Source organism: Caretta caretta, chromosome 1 (genome assembly GCF_965140235.1).
Source record: "Caretta caretta isolate rCarCar2 chromosome 1, rCarCar1.hap1, whole genome shotgun sequence".
Classification (NCBI taxonomy): domain Eukaryota; kingdom Metazoa; phylum Chordata; order Testudines; family Cheloniidae; genus Caretta; species Caretta caretta.
In genome coordinates, this window is record NC_134206.1 from 233,415,078 (window position 1) to 233,433,438 (window position 18,361).

General features: G+C 44.5%; 1 protein-coding gene across 4 annotated transcripts in view; it reads left to right on the forward strand.

Moving 5' to 3' along the window:
- Positions 1-432: 432 nt before the first annotated feature.
- The window catches only part of KRAS (KRAS proto-oncogene, GTPase), a 41,990-nt gene continuing 24,061 nt past the window's right edge, over positions 433-18,361 (forward strand). For 2 of the 4 annotated variants that reach the window (XM_075121666.1, XM_075121656.1), the window contains exons 1-3: positions 457-570; positions 5,312-5,433; positions 14,927-15,105. In XM_075121666.1, the coding sequence (XP_074977767.1) occupies positions 5,323-5,433; positions 14,927-15,105 (290 nt within the window). In that variant the 5' untranslated portion in view covers positions 457-570; positions 5,312-5,322. Of the gene's footprint in view, positions 575-5,311; positions 5,434-14,926; positions 15,106-18,361 lie in introns of all 4 variants that reach the window. The other 2 variants (XM_048826418.2, XM_048826410.2) reach the window with 2 other exon arrangements.

The window sequence follows — 18,361 nt, forward strand, 5'->3', positions numbered from 1 at the left end:
GTATAGGTGTCTGGCTCTGTGTGGTTTCCTATTTCAAGTATCTTTGACAGAGGGGTTTGGAAATTTTGATGAACTTTTTTTTGCTTTTCGTTCTCTTTCCGTTCTGGCTGGCCACGCTTGAGTGGAGTAGCCAAAACTTTTGAAAATTTTAAATATTGACAGAAAGTGTTCATAGAAAGCCCCCCCGCAGTGGAGCCTTCCTGGCTTGGGGTGGGGCTGCTGTGGAGCTACAGGGCTGGGCATCTGTGTGTGTGTGTGTGTGTGTGTCCCTGTAGGGCTGGGGCTGTAGCTCTGTCTGTGCTGCTTGCTGCCTCAGGAGCTGGGGGCAGTTTCCGTGGGACACTGCGGGCCTGTCAGTCTGTGGGTGGGTCGCTCCCCCCTCCTCCTCCTCCCGCTCCCTGCGGCGGAGCGCGGAGCGCATCGAGCGCATCCACTCGCTCGGCGCTCGGCTCGGCAGCCCCGGCAGCCCCAGCCCCGTCCCCCGCCATTTCAGCCCGGCACGGAGAGGCAGAGGGACGCGAGCGGCCGCGGCGGGGACGAGCAGCCGCCCCGCAGCCCGGACAGCGCCAGGCAGGTGCGGGGACCTGGCGGGGGGGTGGCGGGAACGGGCGGGCGGAGGCCGTGTGGAGCCGGGACCCCGGACCCTCCAGCGGGACCTGGGGCGGAGAGACTCGCCAGCGCCGCCGCCCTGCCCGGCCAGCGCCCCCGCCCTGCCCGGCCAGCGCCCCCGCCGCCTGGGGGAAGCGGGGACTGGGGAGTCCAGACCTGAGGGGCCGGGCTGGAGCCTCCGCCCGCATCGAGGCGCCCCAGCCGCCTGCCCCCCCCCATGTGCCCCTAGCGCCCTGCTCACCTGTGTCCCGGCCCCCGTCCGCCCCCCTGTCCCCCCTGCGCCCCCACCTGCCCCCATGCGCCGCCAGCTTACCTGTGCCCCCGACAGCCCCCCATGTCCCCACCTGCCCCCCATGTGCCCCAACTTACCTGTGTCCCCACCTGCCCCCCATGTGCCGCCAGCTTACCCGTGCCTCCGACAGCCCCCGCCCCCCTGTGCCCCCGACAGCCCCCCATGTGCCGCCAGCTTACCTGTGCCCCCGTCCCCTCACCTGCCCCCCATGCGCCGCCAGCTTACCTGTGTCCCCCCCTGCCCCCCATGTGCCGCCAGCTTACCTGTGCCTCCGACAGCCCCCGCCCCCCTGTGCCCCCGACAGCCCCCCATGTGCCGCCAGCTTACCTGTGTCCCCCCCTGCCCCCATGTGCCGCCAGCTTACCTGTGCCCCCGACAGCCCCCTGTGTCCCCACCTGCCCCCCATGGGCCCCCAGCTTACCTGGCCCCCGACAGCCCCTGTGTGTCCCCACCTGCCCCCCATGTGCCGCCAGCTTAACTATGCCCTCCTTGTGCCCTCCTGCCCACCTGTATCCCCACCTGCCTCCCATGTGCTGCCAGTTTACCTGTGCCCCCGACACCCCCTGTCCCCCCCATATGTCCCCTGCACACCTGTATCCCCGCCTGCCCCCAGCATCCTGCTTACCTGTGCTCCTGACAGGTCCTGGCCCCTGTGTGCTCCCTGCCCACTTGTATCCCCTGCTGCCCCCTGTGTGTCCTGCCTACCTATATCTTCACCAACCTCCCGTGTGCCCCAATGCCCTGCTTACCTGTGCCCCTGACAGCCCCCTGCCCACCTGTATTCCCACCTTCCCCCAGTGCCCTGCTTACCTGTGCCCGTGACAGGCCCTGCCCCCCTGTGTGCTCCCTGTCCACTTCTATTCCCTGCTGCCCCCATGTGTTGTCCTGCCCATCTGCCTCCCGTGTGCCCCTAAAGCTCTGATTACCTGCGTCCCTGACAGCTGCTGCCCACCTGCCCCCCCTTGTGTGTCCTCTGCTCTCTGTATGCCCCTAGTGTCTGGCTTACCTGCCTCCCATGTGCTCCCTGCCCACCCTTGTGCCCCCAACACCCTGCTTACCTATGCCAATGACAGTCCCTGCCCCCTTCATCCCCTTCCCCCCCAATTGCCACCAGCTTACTTGTGCCCCTGACAGCCCCCCATGAACCCCCTGCACACTTGTACCTCCTGCACCCTGTGAAGTCCCAACAGCCCCTGCCCCTGCATGCCACCAGCCCCCTGCACACCTATACCCCCTGTGCCTCCTGCCCCCTGGTTGTGCCTAGCTGCCTGTGTACCTGTGCCCCTAACAGCCCCTACCCCTGTGTACTTCCAGCCCTCATGCACACCTGTGCCCCCCATATACCCACTGTACACCTATACTCCCAACAGCTTCCATGTGCCCCCGGCCCACCTATATCCACCACAGCTAGGGTTGCCAACCCTCCAGGATTGCCCTGGAGTCTCCAGGAATTCTTTAAGTGATGAAACCTCCAGGAATACAGCCAACCAGAATTGGCAACCCTATCTACAATCCTTGCTTCCTCCACCTTTGTACACCCCGCTGTGACCCCAGCTGCCTCTGCCCGCTACACCCCCAACAGTCCCTGCTCCACATGTGCCCCCAAGAGCCATTATCCCATATCCCCCCACCTTCCCCTGCCCCCAAAGCACTATAACTTCCAAGAGTCTCTACTCTGTATGCCCCATGCCTCACCTGCCCCTACGCCTCCCTACCCTTCCCAAGAGCCCCTATCACTCTCTTATATCCCAGCCTCCTCTGCATCCTCTAGACCACAATGCTCTCTATACCCCCTGAGTACTCCAGCCTCCTCTGCACCCTATACTGCATGGGAACCTGTACCTTCTGTATATCCCAACTTCTGATCCCTACACCTGATGGCCTCTGAGGGCCTCTACTCCATCTATACCCTTATCCTCGTCTGACTTTACATCCCTGTGTCCTCCTGAGAGCCCCCAGCCAGTGGCGACAAGTTATATAGGACTGTGGTGCCCGAGCTCCAGGAATATTCAGGGCCTGGGGGCCTGTCTCCACCAATGTTTGGGGCTGGGTCTCTTCCCCCAGCGCCGCGTGCCTCCCCCGGAGCATCTCCCGGCCCTGCTTGTCACCCTATGGCGATTTAAAAGGGCCAGGGGCCCCCCAGCTGCTGCCGCCACCACCAGCACGGCTAAGGTGACTTCCTGCCCGCCCTTGCTCCACGCCACTCCTGCAAGCAGCCGGCACGTCCCTGTGGCCCCATGGGGATGTGTGTCCGTGTGCTGCCCTCGCCCTGAGCGCTGACTCTGCATCTCCCATTGACCGGGAACTGTGGCCAATGGGAGCTGCAGGGGCGGTCCCTGTGCGCAGCGGCACATGGAGCCCCCCATACCATCCTGCCTAGGATCCACTGCCAGAGGGTGTGCCGGTCGCTTTTGAGAGCTGCCTGAGGGTAAGCGTCGCACCCCTCACCCTCTCCTGCACCCCTGCCCCAGCCCAGAGCCTGCCCACAAACTCCCTCTGAGCCCGCACCTCAACCCCTTGCCCCAGCCCAGAGCCTGCACCCCAAACCTCCTCCCGCACCCAAACTCCCTCCCAGAGCCTGCACCCCACACCCCCTGCCACAGCCCAGAGCGAGCACCCCTCCCGCACCCAAACTCCCTCCCAGAGCCTTAGGTGGTGGTGTGGGGGGCAGAGGGATTTTGACCAGTTCTGGGCACCAGAAAAAATTATACAAACCTGCTGCTCCTGGCCCCAGCATCTCTGTATATCCCCTGAGAGCTCCTACACCCATCCATATCTTTAGCTTCCTGCTCCCCTACAGCCCTCTATACTCGAGACCGGGGTGGGCAAACTTGGCCACATCTGGGTATGGAAATTGTATGGCAGGCCATGAATGCTCACGGTTCCTGGCCAATGGGAGCTGCGGGGGCGGGGTAGGGGCAGTATGCGGAGCCCCTTGGCTGCTCCTACGTGTAGGAGCCAGAGGGGGGACATGCCGCTGCTTCTGGGAGCCGCAGGGAGCCCCGGCATGTGCGGAGCAGGGCAAGCCCCCAACCCTGCTCCCCGGCTGGAGCACAAGGGCCGGATTAAAACGTCTGAAGGGCCAGATGCAGTCCCCTTCCTTTCTCTGCCACTCTCTCTGTCCCATAGTTATGTCTTTTGGCTGTCCTCTCTGCCCCACCTCCCTCTTCAGGCAGATAGTGATTTTGCTGCCTCTGAGAGGAGGAGGAGGTGGTGCTGCAGGAAGGACAGGTGGCCAACGCCCTCCGCCTCTTGAGCGTGAGCCAGACACCAGCCCACACGACTGGATCCCAACAATATTATGCTGTCAAATTCCACCCCTCCCCCACAAAATAATCACCGTATGCACAAATAAATAGTGGGATTCCCAGCTCTAAGTATAAGGAATATAAAGAGCCGGAGGAGCAAAGATGTTACAGAAAATTTTGGCTGCCATGCTTTTCTGTCCTAGCCTGTCACTTTCCTCCTGACAGGCTTTGCATCTCACTCAAGAATTTACTTGCTACTATATCATTATTTGTATAACAGAATTGGCTATAATGGGCAAAGACTATTCTGGTAATTTATGACAACCATACAACAGTATATTATTGGATGTCCCTTATATAATAATAGTATACTACTCTTGCCCAGAAAAAAAATCTGTGAAGGTGAATCTGACAGGTGAGCCCTGGTGTTCAGTTTTTTTGATAATAAAATGTTTTAAAGGGTTGTGTTCATATTTTAATATTAAAACTTTATATAGTTTGCTGCTCTCTTGGTAGTATTTAGCCACTTTGTAACTTCCCAGTGAATCAGTAGTGACCCTCCATTTTTAATAATCAATTTCATTCTGAGGCTTTGCCCTTTTGTGTGCTTCATGGGTTATTTTATATTATTATAGTCATAACTCCTGATATCCAACAACTTGCTATGTCACTGCTCAAAATGGAGAGGTCTTGATGGTAGTGGCTTTGCTCTGCAGCATTTTGTTTTTTTCTAATGTGTGTTTCTGATCTGACAATGTTTACACCAATTTATCTTTAAGATTTGAGGGAACAGCATCCTAAATCTCTTACATTTTGTGAAAAGAACTGATCAGAATATCAAATAAAATATTGCATATTATAACCTATAAAAACAGATTTTTTTTGACTTTCCTGAGTTCTATGTAATGGTTTTCACAATTAAAGTTAGTTTCAGTTTGCGTTCAATAACTTGTGGCACAATACCTGCACCAAAACTTTTACAACTTTTGACACTCAGAAATAGCATCCCCTTTTCAAAAGATTTTTTGTGTGTGCGCTAGCAAGAGAATGGTTTTCCCTTTCTTTAAACACCTCAGTAAAGGAACTGGGGGATGACTTAACATGTAATTGAAACCTGACTCTCTCTCTCTCTCATGCTTAATCTTGACTTCTTTGTTACTAGGTCTGCTGAAAATGACGGAATATAAACTTGTCGTTGTTGGAGCTGGTGGTGTAGGCAAGAGTGCCTTGACAATACAGCTAATTCAGAATCATTTTGTGGATGAATATGATCCTACAATAGAGGTAAACAATTTAATTTTAATAACGTATACAAGTTCTTTTGACGAGAGAGGCAGATGTTGATTTTGTGGCTTGTATTGCTGTATTTTTCTATGAAATGTCTTTTCTATAACCTTTTGATTTGTATTTTGTTTAAATGATGCTATAATAGTGACCAATATTTATAGCTTGTTTTAAAGACATTTTAGATATCCGGCAGATATTCAAAGTGCTATTCTAAGCTCAATGGACTGTCATTCCATAGTGGTGTTACAAAATCAAAAGGTAATATCCTGAAAATATACGTTGATCACCTGAAGATTGGTTCTGGGTACTAGATCTAATTTAAAAAACCCCAGTAAACTAGGGGTGTGTGTGTGTGTGCGCGCACCCCTGCGTGTCTTAAATTGAGAGAGAAGTGTACAAAATTAGCATAGCATTTGAGACTTTTCTCATAATTCTTATAAAAGAAACTTACCTCTGAAGTTGCAAGTCTCATAACTTGAATTGATAATTAAACCGTCACATCAGAGGATTGTTTAGATGCCCAGGACTTAAAATAACAGGGCAGTTCTACATTAAAAGTTATGGTGTGTAACCAGAACTAAATGGAGAAGTTTACGGTGCCTATTGCTACTATCCATCAATAATAGTGTTAGTACTTCTAGGAACACCAATCATTCAGAATGTTAACATGTAATGTTCCCCAGAAAAGTGTAAACTTCCTAGAAGATTTGACTAATGAAATTTCTTTGTATTATAGGAAGTTTGCAAACTAGTTGCACAGGATTACCTCAACATTATGTTGTAGTCCACAGTTGTGGAAATCATTGGTGTAATGTTTTGAAGGAAACAACTGCAGTTTTTACCTACATAAACATCTTTTCACTTATCACAATAGCATTCCTCTAAAGGTTACTTTGATAAATACTTGTCTGAATGGATGTCCTAGGTACTGTTTTTGCCTGTTAGTTTGTAAGACCGTTAGGGCAGGGACCTGACAAATGGATTACATGGTCACAGCACCATAAAATAAAAATAAATCATGTAGCTGAGGTTGTAGGCAGGGAATCATTTAGAATGGCAAGTGGCACCCCAAGGAAAGCTCTTACAATTGGATGTTACATGTCTGCTTTCCTGCAACTGGATCTGCAAGGGCAGAGCCCCATTCTAATGAACAGGGTTGCTTAAATGTGCTGTTTGCACAGATCCATTTGTGGGCTCACGGCCTAAGTCAAAGAGCTCTAGCCATAAAGATATTAAGTGTTTTTGTAAACACACAGTGAGGAAGAATATAGGTTATAAATTTGCCTTGCTTTAGTAGATGATACTTGCACAATGCCAATAGCATTATTTTCACTGTTATGGTATCGTTGTCTCATTGCCACTTTGTGTTAATGTTGTTATGTTGTTGTTGCTGTAACATTCATTGATTGCTTCTCCTTGGAAGAATAAATATTACACTTGTAAAAGAGTGAAATGTTTGTTTCCATAATTACTCAGACATTTGAAATCATTAGTGTGGCTAAAGGGGGTATCTACAACACCTGTAACATTTATGTATTGTGAAAGAAGATAGTGGGGAAGGGGAAAATATTTATTGCCTGTCAGCAGATGCATTATGAATAAGTATCTCTGTAAAATTACTTTTCAATAGCATATGTAAGTATTTTTGTTCTTAGAATGTATGATCTGTGGAAGGCCTCAGACCCACATAAAATCCACTTCAGGCTGGTCTACTTTCACACTTGTACCTAAACAACTAAAACTCTTTTAGGGAACAGATTTAGTTAGATCAGTGTAAGTGTGTATGTAGACCATATAAACCTATAAATATGGGCTAATATATTGAAGCAGTTTGTTTAGTGCCATCTACTGGTCAAATATTTTATCTTCTATCCAGAATGTATTGTGGCTCATTCATTTTCTGATATTTTAATAAAATATTTATGTATTTTTCAAATGTTCTTTAGAAAAAGACCGGCCATCCAAGTGGGCTATCCCTGGAATACCCAACTAAAGCTTGAAAGTTGTTCAGGGTGGGATTTCCAAAATCTCCTATGTGATTTATGAACTCAAGAAGTCTGAACTGCTTTCAAAAAAATTTACCCTGTGGTACTAAATCACTTAGGCATTCTTGAAAATTCCATCCTAATTAAATAACGTTTTAGAACGGCTCATATTAACTTGTGTATAGAGTCCTTTCATAAAGGTATAAATAGAGAATTTTTTATCAAGTGTCTGACACAGACAAGGATCAGTTAATAGTGATTTTTTTCCCTTAAATTACATACAGTACACAAATGTGGAAAATCTCATCATTGTCGCTGACAACAGTGGAGGTGTTTGCCATTAGCACAAATCACATTGAGTTTAGGGCTTCTGAAAGACCAGTGATAACAAATTAAGTAATTAGTGTAATGGAAATAAAGGCTTTTGATGTAAATTACAGAATCTAGTTTTTAGGAAAAAATTACAACTGACTTCTGGAGTGGTTTTTGTTTTTTATTTTTTATTTATTTATTTTAAAGTTATGACTGCTACTCTGGGTTTCCGTTTCTTACTTGAGTGATGTATTTTTGTGCTGGGTCCTGGGGCATCACTGCTGTCTATTTCCCCTTCACTTGTGTGTTTACTCTAATCCACAGTGGCACTATTTGGCCTTCTCTAAATTCCAATCTGTCTCTCCCTCAGAGAGCGAGCATGTAACTCCGCTTTCGTTGCTGGTTGGAGCGTGCACAGTAAAAGGGCACTTTCTGGTTTTGCTATGGTGTTTTGGGGCAATGGTACAAGTCCGACGGACTAGGTGTGGAATTTTCTTTTAGAACACATAGAGGCAGTCATTTGAAGTTCTACATACAAGAGAATATCTTAACTTACATATGAATCTGTTGTGCCTTTTCTATGATGCATTTTAAATTCTTTTTTAAGAACTTCGTAATTTTTTCAGAAATGGTAATACAATACAATACTTATCTACTGGGTACATATAGACAGCTAGTCCACGTTACGTCTAGGCACTCACAAAACTTAACGATCTGAGATTTTTTCATAAAATGGCAAATTATAAATATGAAAACTTATTTATATCAACTTATTAATTTTACTTTTATCTAGGGGCATTTCTTCTTCCCTTCCTCGAATATTTACAGATGGGGGAGAGAGATTTCAAACTTTAAATTATTCTCTAGAATCATCTCTGTTCTTATTCCCTCTACCACCTCAAATCCTGTTTCTGGTCATGGTAGATGAGGTTTCCTTTCATTTTTGGGAGCAAGGACTTTTGCATTTGGTTGTCTTGTCTGTTGCTGGAGGGCTTAGCTCCTTCAAGCACTTCTTGTTTCTATGGTAAAGATGCAGTGCTACACTATAGTGTAGTATCCCGCTGGGGAGGGAGAGAGTTAATTTCTCATAAGGTCCAAGTCTGTAGTAGACTGCTCAATGGGAGGAGTGGAGAGTGTGCCTTTTAGATGCGAGAGTGGTCTTCAGAGTTGTCCCTGAAGAGTTGATCTGGCCAGGAGCTTAGGGTACCCATTCACCAGACTGGACTCCTTTCCGCATGCCTCCTTCACATGGAGTACATATGCAGGTGTGCTGTACATTGGGGATAGAAGGCAGTCTGACGCTACTCACTTGCCACCGATCTCCAAGTGGCTAGGCATGGACTGAAAAGCTAAAAGTCCCCTTTGGGCTCCGAGTGAAGAAGTCGTTTGGCCCTACGTGTGTCTTCTGTTTTGGAGGATGATAAGGGTTTGATCCTAAGCCTATTGAAGTTGGTTGGTCGGGGAGAGAACTCCCATTGACTTTAATGGGCTGTGGATGGGGCCCTGAGAGTGGTGGCTTTCCTACACTTGTACATGAAATTGGAAACTGATCTGATTTGAATAAACACTTTTTTTCCCAAACTTTCTACAGAAATCTAGTCAATATTAAAAGAGTTCTTATAGAAAGAGTACTGTTGGTGTAAAAGTTTTATGATGCAGGTGTATGGAATTCAGAAATCTTCATGAACAGATGAAGTAGAAAACTGTAGCTGAACCATTTGTGAGTATAACTTGTGTTTCTAACTGTCCGTGCCTTCGTTAGAAACCCCCTATTTCAGGGACTATAACGTTTACATTAAAATAATAGGTTTGTTTTTTTTAACTGGAAAAAAAATGGCCGAGCTATTTTCCTTGACATTCATTATTTAAAGTAAGAGTGCTGGTGTAGCTATGTTGGTCACATGGAAAGTGCAAACAATGCTTTTCTCAGAAATCTAAATGTGTCATGGGTACAATGCTTCAGGAAGAAATGCTAGCATTACCTTTCAGATCCTTTTATTTTCCAGTTAATATCATATCACTCTGTTCTTGTTAATACTAACCAAAACTGAAAGCTTAAGCTATTGTGCTCTATTGAGTTCTTGTTGTGAATGGGGGGGGGGGGGGGGAAAGTAGCAGAGAGCACCAGTTCTGGTTACAAGTGAAACAGACAGCTTGAAATGTAGCCAACTTTTAACAAATTATTTAATTTGAATATAAGAAACACCAGCTTTGCAAGGCAGTATCTTTTTCTTATTGGACCAACTTCTGTTGGTGGAAGGAACAAGCTTTTGAACTGCAGAGTTGTTCAGGTCTGGAAAGTTTCTTTCCCTTGACCTGAAAAAGAATTCTCTCTAGTTCAAAATCTTGTACCTTCCACCAGAAGTTGGTCCAAAGAAAGATGTTACCTTATCTACCTTCTCTTTTAAATAAGAGTGTTTTTTCTTTTTGTATAGCTCAGCTTTGCAGTTTTGCCTCCTTTGGAGAAGTAGGGAGATTTGAAGGCCCGACAGTGCACATTTGGTCATCATGAATGATGTTTTCTCATGGAGAAATAACAGAATAGAGAAAGAACTAAGGATTTTTTTTTCTTTTGATATGATCAGTAAAGTGCCAAAGGTGGGGCTTGTGCTTTATCATTAGCTTGGTGATGAAACTAATGGCAGAACGTGGCAACTCTGCCTTTCAATTTAATGGGAACTGAGCACTGGACTCTGGATGTCCTTTTAACATTCCACAACAGGAAAAAAGTGTTAAGGTTAACTTTACATTTCCTGGGGCTTGTAGGTTTGTTGCAACCTTATCAATATTTAAACAGTGTTTATGTATTTTTTTAAAGTAGATGTACTACTACTTACTTTGGCACTTAACTTTGCACTTAAGCAAAATATTTCCAAAGTGATGTGAGAGGTGAACTTTATCTTAAAGGGACACAGTCAACTTAAAGTCACATTTGTACCTGAATTATTTTATGTGGTATTGTTACAAATATCTTCTAGGATCAAGATAAGTAAGAGATGAGACTTTTTTTTCCCCAGTTCATTCACTTTGAGTATTTGGGATTTTGTGATTGTGTAGAATACTTACCTTACCTTATACAAACAGTCATTTCCCTCTCATTTGTGTTGGTTTTTCATACATCAATAGGGAAGAGAAAAAAACACTTTAAAGTGGGAAAACATATGTAAAACTGTAAAAGTTGGTAGGGGGCACCAGGAGCAGGTGTAATACCTAAAACTAGTTTAAATTATTAGAACTTAAATAATTTGTTAAAAGTTGGCTAGAATTCAAGCTGTCTGTTTCACTTGTAACCAGAACTGATGCTCTCTGTTACTTTTCCCCCCTCATTCACAAGAAGAACTCAATAGAGCACAATAGCTTAAGCTTTCAATTTTGGTTAGTATTAACAAGAACAGAGTGATATGATATTAACTGGAAAATAAAAGGATCTGAAAGGTAATGCTGGGATTTCTTCCTGAAGCATTGTACCCATGACACATTTAGATTTCTGAGAAAAGCATTGTTTGCACTTTCCATGGATATATCATGCCTCTGTTTTAGTATTCTGTAGTGATAGATATTGCTGTAAAATGCTCTATGCATATAATATTTACCGAAACATAGCAGTTTGTATACAAAAGTAATGTGCTCACTTATACTATCACTGAACCTTTAATAAACTCAGAGCTGGTAGGTAAGGTCCCCTGGAAAGGAAATCTTTCAGGGGACAGTTCAGGGGAGCTGGCAGTTTCTCAAGGAGACAATAGTAAAGGCACAGCAGCAAACTATCCCATTGCAATGGAAAGATAGGAAGAGTAGTAAGAAACCAATATGGCTCCATCAGGAGCTCTTTAATCTGAAAATCAAAAAGAAATCCTACAAAAAGTGGAAACATGGACAAATTGCTAAGAGAGTACAAAAGTATAGCACAAGTATGTAGGGACAAAATCAAAAAGGTTAAGAACGAAATGAATGACACCTAGCAAGTGACATAAAAGGTAATAGGAGGCTCTATATTTACATTTAAGAGAAAGACAAAGTAAAGTGTAAGTCCTCTACTTAGTGGGGAAGGAGAGCTAATAATTGATGTCAAGAACGCTGAGGTGTTTAATGCCTATTTTGCTTCAGTCTTCACTAAAAAGGTTAATGGTGACCAGATACTCAAGACAATATTAACAACAAGGGGGAAGGAACACAGGCCAAAATAGGGAAAGAAGATGTTAAAGAATATTTACATAAATTAGATGTATTCAGGTTAGCAGGGTCTGATTAAATTCATGGTAGGGTATTTCAGGAACTAGTTGAAGTAATCTCAGAACCATTAGCAATTATCTTCAAGAATTCATAGAGGTGGGTGAGGGCCAGGAGAATTGGAGAAGGGCAAACATGGCACCTATCTTTTAAAGGGGGACCAAAGAGGACCTGAGGAATTCTAGACCGGCCAGTTTAACTTGAATAACTAGAAAGATACTTTTCAGAGTAACAGCTGTGTTAGTCTGTATTCGCAAAAAGAAAAAGAGTACTTGTGGCACCTTAGAGACTAACCAATTTATTTGAGCATAAGCTTTCGTGAGCTACAGCTCACTCTAAGGTGACACAAGTACTTCTTTTCTTTTTAGAAAGATACTAAAACAAATTATTAAACACTCAATTTGTAAGCACTTACAGGATAATAGAGATATAAGGAATAGCCAGCATGGATTTGTCAGAACAAATTATGTCAAACCAATCTCATTTCACAGGGTTATTGGCCTAGACTGAGGATGAGGGGAAAACAGTAGACATGATATATCTTGATTTTTTTTGTAAGGCTTTTGACAGTCACACAATCCAGTTTCACATGCAAACTAGAGAAATGTGATCTAGGTGAAATTACCCTAAGATGGGAGCCCAATTGGTTGAGACAGTATTCAGAGTAATCAGTGGTTCTCTGTTAAACTGAAAGGGAGTATCTATTTGGGTCAGCCCTGGGTCCAGTACTAGTCAATGACTTGAATAATGCAATGGGAAGTATGCTTATAAAATTTGCATATGATTCTAAACTGGTAGAGGTTGCAAGCACTTTGGAAGATAAGATTAAATTCAAAATCGGAGATTTGGTCTGAAATCAACGAAGTGAAATTCAAGATAAAGAGGTGTAAAGTACTACACGTAGGAAGGAAAAATCAAATATGTAACTACAAAATGGGAATAACTAGCTAGGTGATGGCACCACTGATAAGAATCTAGGGATTATAGTGAATAACAAATTGAATATGAATTAATGTGATGCAGGTGTGAACAAGGCTAATATTCTGGGGTGTATTAACTGGAGTATCGTATGCAAGATGGAGGAGTATCATATGTCCCACTCTACTTGGCACTGGTGAGGTCTCAGCTGGAGTACTGTGTCCAGTTCTGGGCGCCACACTTTAGGAAAGATATGTATAAATTGAGAGTTCAGAGGAGAGCTACAAAAATGATGAAATGTTTAGAAAACATGACTTATGTGGAAGGGTTTAAAAAAACCTGAGCATCTTTAGCCTTGAGAAGAGAAAACTGATGGAGGACCTGATGATAATCTTCAGGTATGTTAAGGTCTGTTATAAAAAGGATGGTGCTCAGGTGTTCTTCATGTCCACTGAAGATAAGACGACAAGTGATGGATATAATATGTAGCAGTGGATAGTATCTCTGCTATAAAGGTAGTTAAATTCTGGAATAGGTTTCCAAGGAAGGCTGTGGAACCCCTGTCACTGAAGGCTTTTAAGAACAAGTTGGATAAACACCTGTAATGGATGGCCTAGGTTTACTTTTTCCTGACTTAGCACAGGGGTCTGGACTTGATGAACTCTCAAAGTACCTTCCAGACCTACTTTACTATGATTCTATGAAACTGTTTGAGACCTAGCATCAAAAACAAAGAATTGTTAGTGTATTCCAGCAGTTAGCTGTTACTTTCCAATGCCTGAATTCTGCTTGAGTCTTGTGTGCAGACATCAGGTACTGTAAATCCAGATTCTGGAAACTTTGAGTCAGCCATGCTGAAGTAGTCCTTTCTTACGTGTCATGGTAATTGTCAGAGTTCATATCTGAGTCACATTTTGTAACTTGTTTCTTTGTATTGTGAAAATGTGAAACTATGCACTGACACTAAGGCTATGGCTACACTATAGTTTAAGTCAACAAGTTATGTCACTCATGGGTGTGAATTAGCCACCCCCCAAGCGATATAACTTATGCCAATCTAAGTGCTGTTGTGGAGAGCACCACGTCAGTGGGAGAGCTTCTCCTGCTGACAGAGCTACTGCTACTTGCGGGGGCTGGAGTAATTAAGTCAACTGGAGAGCTCGCTCCTGTCGGCTTAGAGCAGTTACACTAGAGAGCTTACAGCTGCACTGATGCATCTGCGCTGCTGTAAGCTCTCTCGTGTAGCCATAGCTTACGTGTTTCAAAGTTTAGTATCAAAATGTCTTCAAAATTACTGGTTATTCTAATTTTCATGTTTCAGGCTGCTTAGTGGTAGAAAACAGACTTATTACCCCCAACACTAAGTGTTAGGCTCTTGCATCATTCTTAAATCTATTCTTCCTCCTCCATTGGTGTAAATTTAGGAATTGCAAATGTGTTTGCAAACTGTTTACATCTAGCTAGTTTGTGTGCTGCTGTCACAGTATTGGACATGGTTCATGGATGTTTCCTAAAAATATCCAGGGTGTGAAGATGAAATGCCTGATTTGATTGTTCACAAAGTGGCTAGACTTAAGGTAAATTAGATCCAGAAAAACCATGGGTTGTATATTTCTGCAACCCTGGTATTGATGAAAATGCAACCACTGAACTTCTGATCTGGGACTGTATCCAAATTGCAGTTATCTATAGGGCAAAAAAAAGAGGACTGCCACTTGCATCTGATGTTCTTTAGAAAACATTATACTTTATATGTTTAAGATTATGGAGGCAGAGTCTAGCAGCTGGAGCAGGGGAATGAAAATCTATATTCCTGGGTCTATTCTCCACTTTGCTGCTGGCTTGCTGTATAACCGTGATCATGTAACTTATCTTCTCTGTGCCTCAGTTTGCCCATCTGTAGAAAGGGGTGGGTAATACCTGACTCAGGGATATAGAGTCTTGCTTAATTTTGTAAAGCATTTTGAGATCATTTGTAAAGTGGAGTTATAGAAGGTCAAAGTCTGCCATGTTTAATTTAAAGACTTTTTTTCCTCTCTTCTCAGGATTCCTACAGGAAACAAGTAGTAATTGATGGAGAAACCTGTCTCTTGGATATTCTTGATACAGCAGGTCAAGAAGAGTACAGTGCAATGAGGGACCAATACATGAGAACAGGGGAGGGTTTCCTATGTGTATTTGCCATAAATAATACAAAATCATTTGAAGATATTCACCATTATAGGTAAGCTTTTTTTTTTTTTAAGTTAAACTATCATCCTGGTGACTCTCAAAAGAGAGAAATCAGCTTGCTCGTGCTCTTTCGTACCAAAAGATGGGTTTGTTTCCTACAGTTTAGTTAGTTGTGGAATAATAATATATTATTACTCCTGGGGAATTCTGCACCAAAAAAATTTAAAAATTCTGCATATTTTGTTTGTCAAAATGACAATAATCATTCCAGTTTCAGTAATTTTGGTAATTTACTTCAAAATACCTGTCAGCAAGTATGTCTGTAACAATACAGACAAAAAAAAGATTCTGGTACTTTTTTTTTTTTTTGACAAATAAATCCCTGACTAGGCATATTAAAACAGAACTTTGAGTAATTCATTTAAACTACAATACATAAATTTCCCACACCCCTCAGAAGCAGTGCAAAGTCTTGAGGGAGTCAAGGATAATGGAGTAGCTGAGAGGGAGGGAAGGAGCCTGAAGTGAACATGGAGGGTTGTTGGGTATGGGTGGGAGAAGTATGAAACCTTTTTTTTTTTTTTTTTTTAAGGGGAGAGGGTAGGGATTTGTAGGGAGTTGGGGATCCTCTCCCATGCAGACCCTGGCTGATCCCAAGTCTTTCCCATTCGGTCAGGCACATCTGTCCCTGCACGCCCCCCCCCCCCCCCCCCATGTCTCTGCAGCCCCATCCGCATCCCCGTGTGGCCTTTCACCCCCACTCCCATTCAGCCCCTGGCTCAATGCTGTCAATCCACTAGCTCCTGAGCCTGTCCTCCAGTCTGTTCCCCTCCCCCCCCCGCCCCTCGCCATTCTGAATCCCAGTCTGTGACTCCACAGCAGCCCCATGTGTCCCACTCTGTCTGTCCTAACCTGACTCTGTGGGCAGGATGCTGTGATGACCTTCTAGTCCTGGCGGAATTCTGTGCCACTAAATCCCCCCCCCCCCCCCCCAAAATATTTTCTGCCTGAAAAGAAAATACATTCTGCACCACTGTACGTGTGCAGAATTCATGTCTGGCACAGAATTTTTTTTTACCACACAGAAAATACATTCTGCCTGAGAAATGCTGCAGTTCTGCCTTTTGCCCACCAGAGGCCTCTGTGGTGCCAGAACAGCCAATTGTGTTCATGTTGCTGGCTATTCTGGCTCCACAGTGGCCTCTGGTTGGCAAAAGGCAGAACTGCATCACTGAGCAGACGGGGGTTCAGAATGGCGACGGGGGAGGTGGGAAAGAAACACAATTTATTTTTTCCCTGCGAAAATACATTCTATCAGACATTAGTTCTGCACGTGTGCAGTGGTGCAAAATTTCATCAGGAGTAAATATTATAAGCAGGGCTTCAAAGCTGCTATTGCAGTTTATAAGCAATTAAATATATGCTAATCAATCCTTTAGTCATTTAGCCAGAGTATTTCCAATTTTCCACTTATGCTTGGAGCATGACACAGGGTTTTGAGTAGGTAGAAGGGAGATGGCTGAAGCCTCCTGGAAGTTCAAGAAGTAGGGCAATTTTGAAAGGTAAATAAAATGTAAAACAAATACGGAAATGAGGAGATTTCAACATTAATATCCTATTGAGATGAATGGAGGTGATCTGTATCCCTTGGGCAAATCCTGCCCACTGTGAGGCCATAGCAGGCACTCTTGGAGTTAAAGTGGAGTAGTTGTGCTCTGTATGAAAAGATATGGTGATCTACATGGGCAATGCATGACCATGGCATGAACCAAAAAACCCATCTCTGTGGGGCCTTTGTCTGTCACTGTATAGCAGGACATATGGATGAAGCCTGGGGATCTGCAACTTAGGTTTTTAAAATTTGATAACCAAATTAAAGTTATGCTTTGAAAATCTTGGCCCTAGTTATCTATTATGACTTAATAGGATATGTAATATGACTTTCCTGATTATAGTGTCTATTTATGTATTAAAAACCTTTAAAAAGTTGCCTATCCCATAAATATATTACAAAAAACAACTTTTCCCATATTGATGTAAACAAAAATACATACTGCTAATATAAGGATAATTAAAATAAACACACATTAGGGTAACTATTGGTCTGTACCCTGAAGAAAAAATTAACAAATTTGGACTTTGGACCAAGAGAAGGGGAGCGGAGCACACTTCCAAAGTCAGAACCACTTCCAGAGAACACCCTGTGAGGTGCTCCCTCCCATTTATAGTGAGGATCTTCAGCTCTCATGCCTCCATCTTCCATTGATCTTAACTGTGGGAATTTGGCAGTCTCAACCAGGGTTCCCTCTAATTTTTCTCATGCATGTGCGGAATGAATTTTATGTGCACCAATATAGAGGTGATGTCTGACACATCACCTCCATATTGGTGCACATAACAAAATTCATGTGGTGGGGGTGGGGCTGAGGGGTTTGGCATGTGGGAGGGGGGCTCAGGGCTGGGGCAGAGGGTTGAGGTGAGAATGTGAGGGCTCCAGCTGGGAGTGCAGGCTCTGGGGTGGGGCCGGAGATGAGGGTTTGGGGTGCAGGCTGCCCAGTGGTTATGGTGGGGAGAGAGGACTCCCCCCAACTCTCTCTCCCCGCAGCAGCACCTGGGCTGGAGGGAGGGGTGCCTCTCCCCTGGGCTGAGTTGGAGGCAGCGGAGGGATGCCTCTCCCCTGGGCACGGCAAGTCCGAGGCAGGTCTGTGTTGGGGCTGGGGGAGGGGTGCCTCTCCCCACCACAGCCCTGAGCCCCTGTGTGGGGCTTACTAGGCATCTGTGTGGCCACACAGCTTAGAGGGAACTTAAATCTCAACCCTTTCATGACTTAATACATTATCATCACCTTGAATTCAACCTAGGAACATATTGGAAGCCGATGCAGATCACAGAGCGCTAGAGTAGTGTGCTCCCAATGTGAAAAACGGCCATGACATTCTAAGTTCACCTCTTGTACTAGATTCATTTTAAGAATTGTCTCTATTTAGTCCCATGTACAGTGCATTAAGCAACCTAATCTTGTGACTTGTATAACTAGCAAGCCCACATCAGGCGAGAGAAAAAAAATAGGGCTGTCAAGCGATTTAAAAAAATTAATAGCGCTGTTAAACAACAATAGAATACCATTTATTTTAAATATTTTTGGATGTTTACTGCATTTTCATATATATTAATTTCAGTTATAACACAGAATACAAAGTGTACAGTGCTTACTTTATATTTATTTTTCATTCCAAATATTTTCACTGTAAAAAACAAAAAAAAAATGTATTTTTCAATTCGCCTCATCCAGGTACTGTAGTGCAATC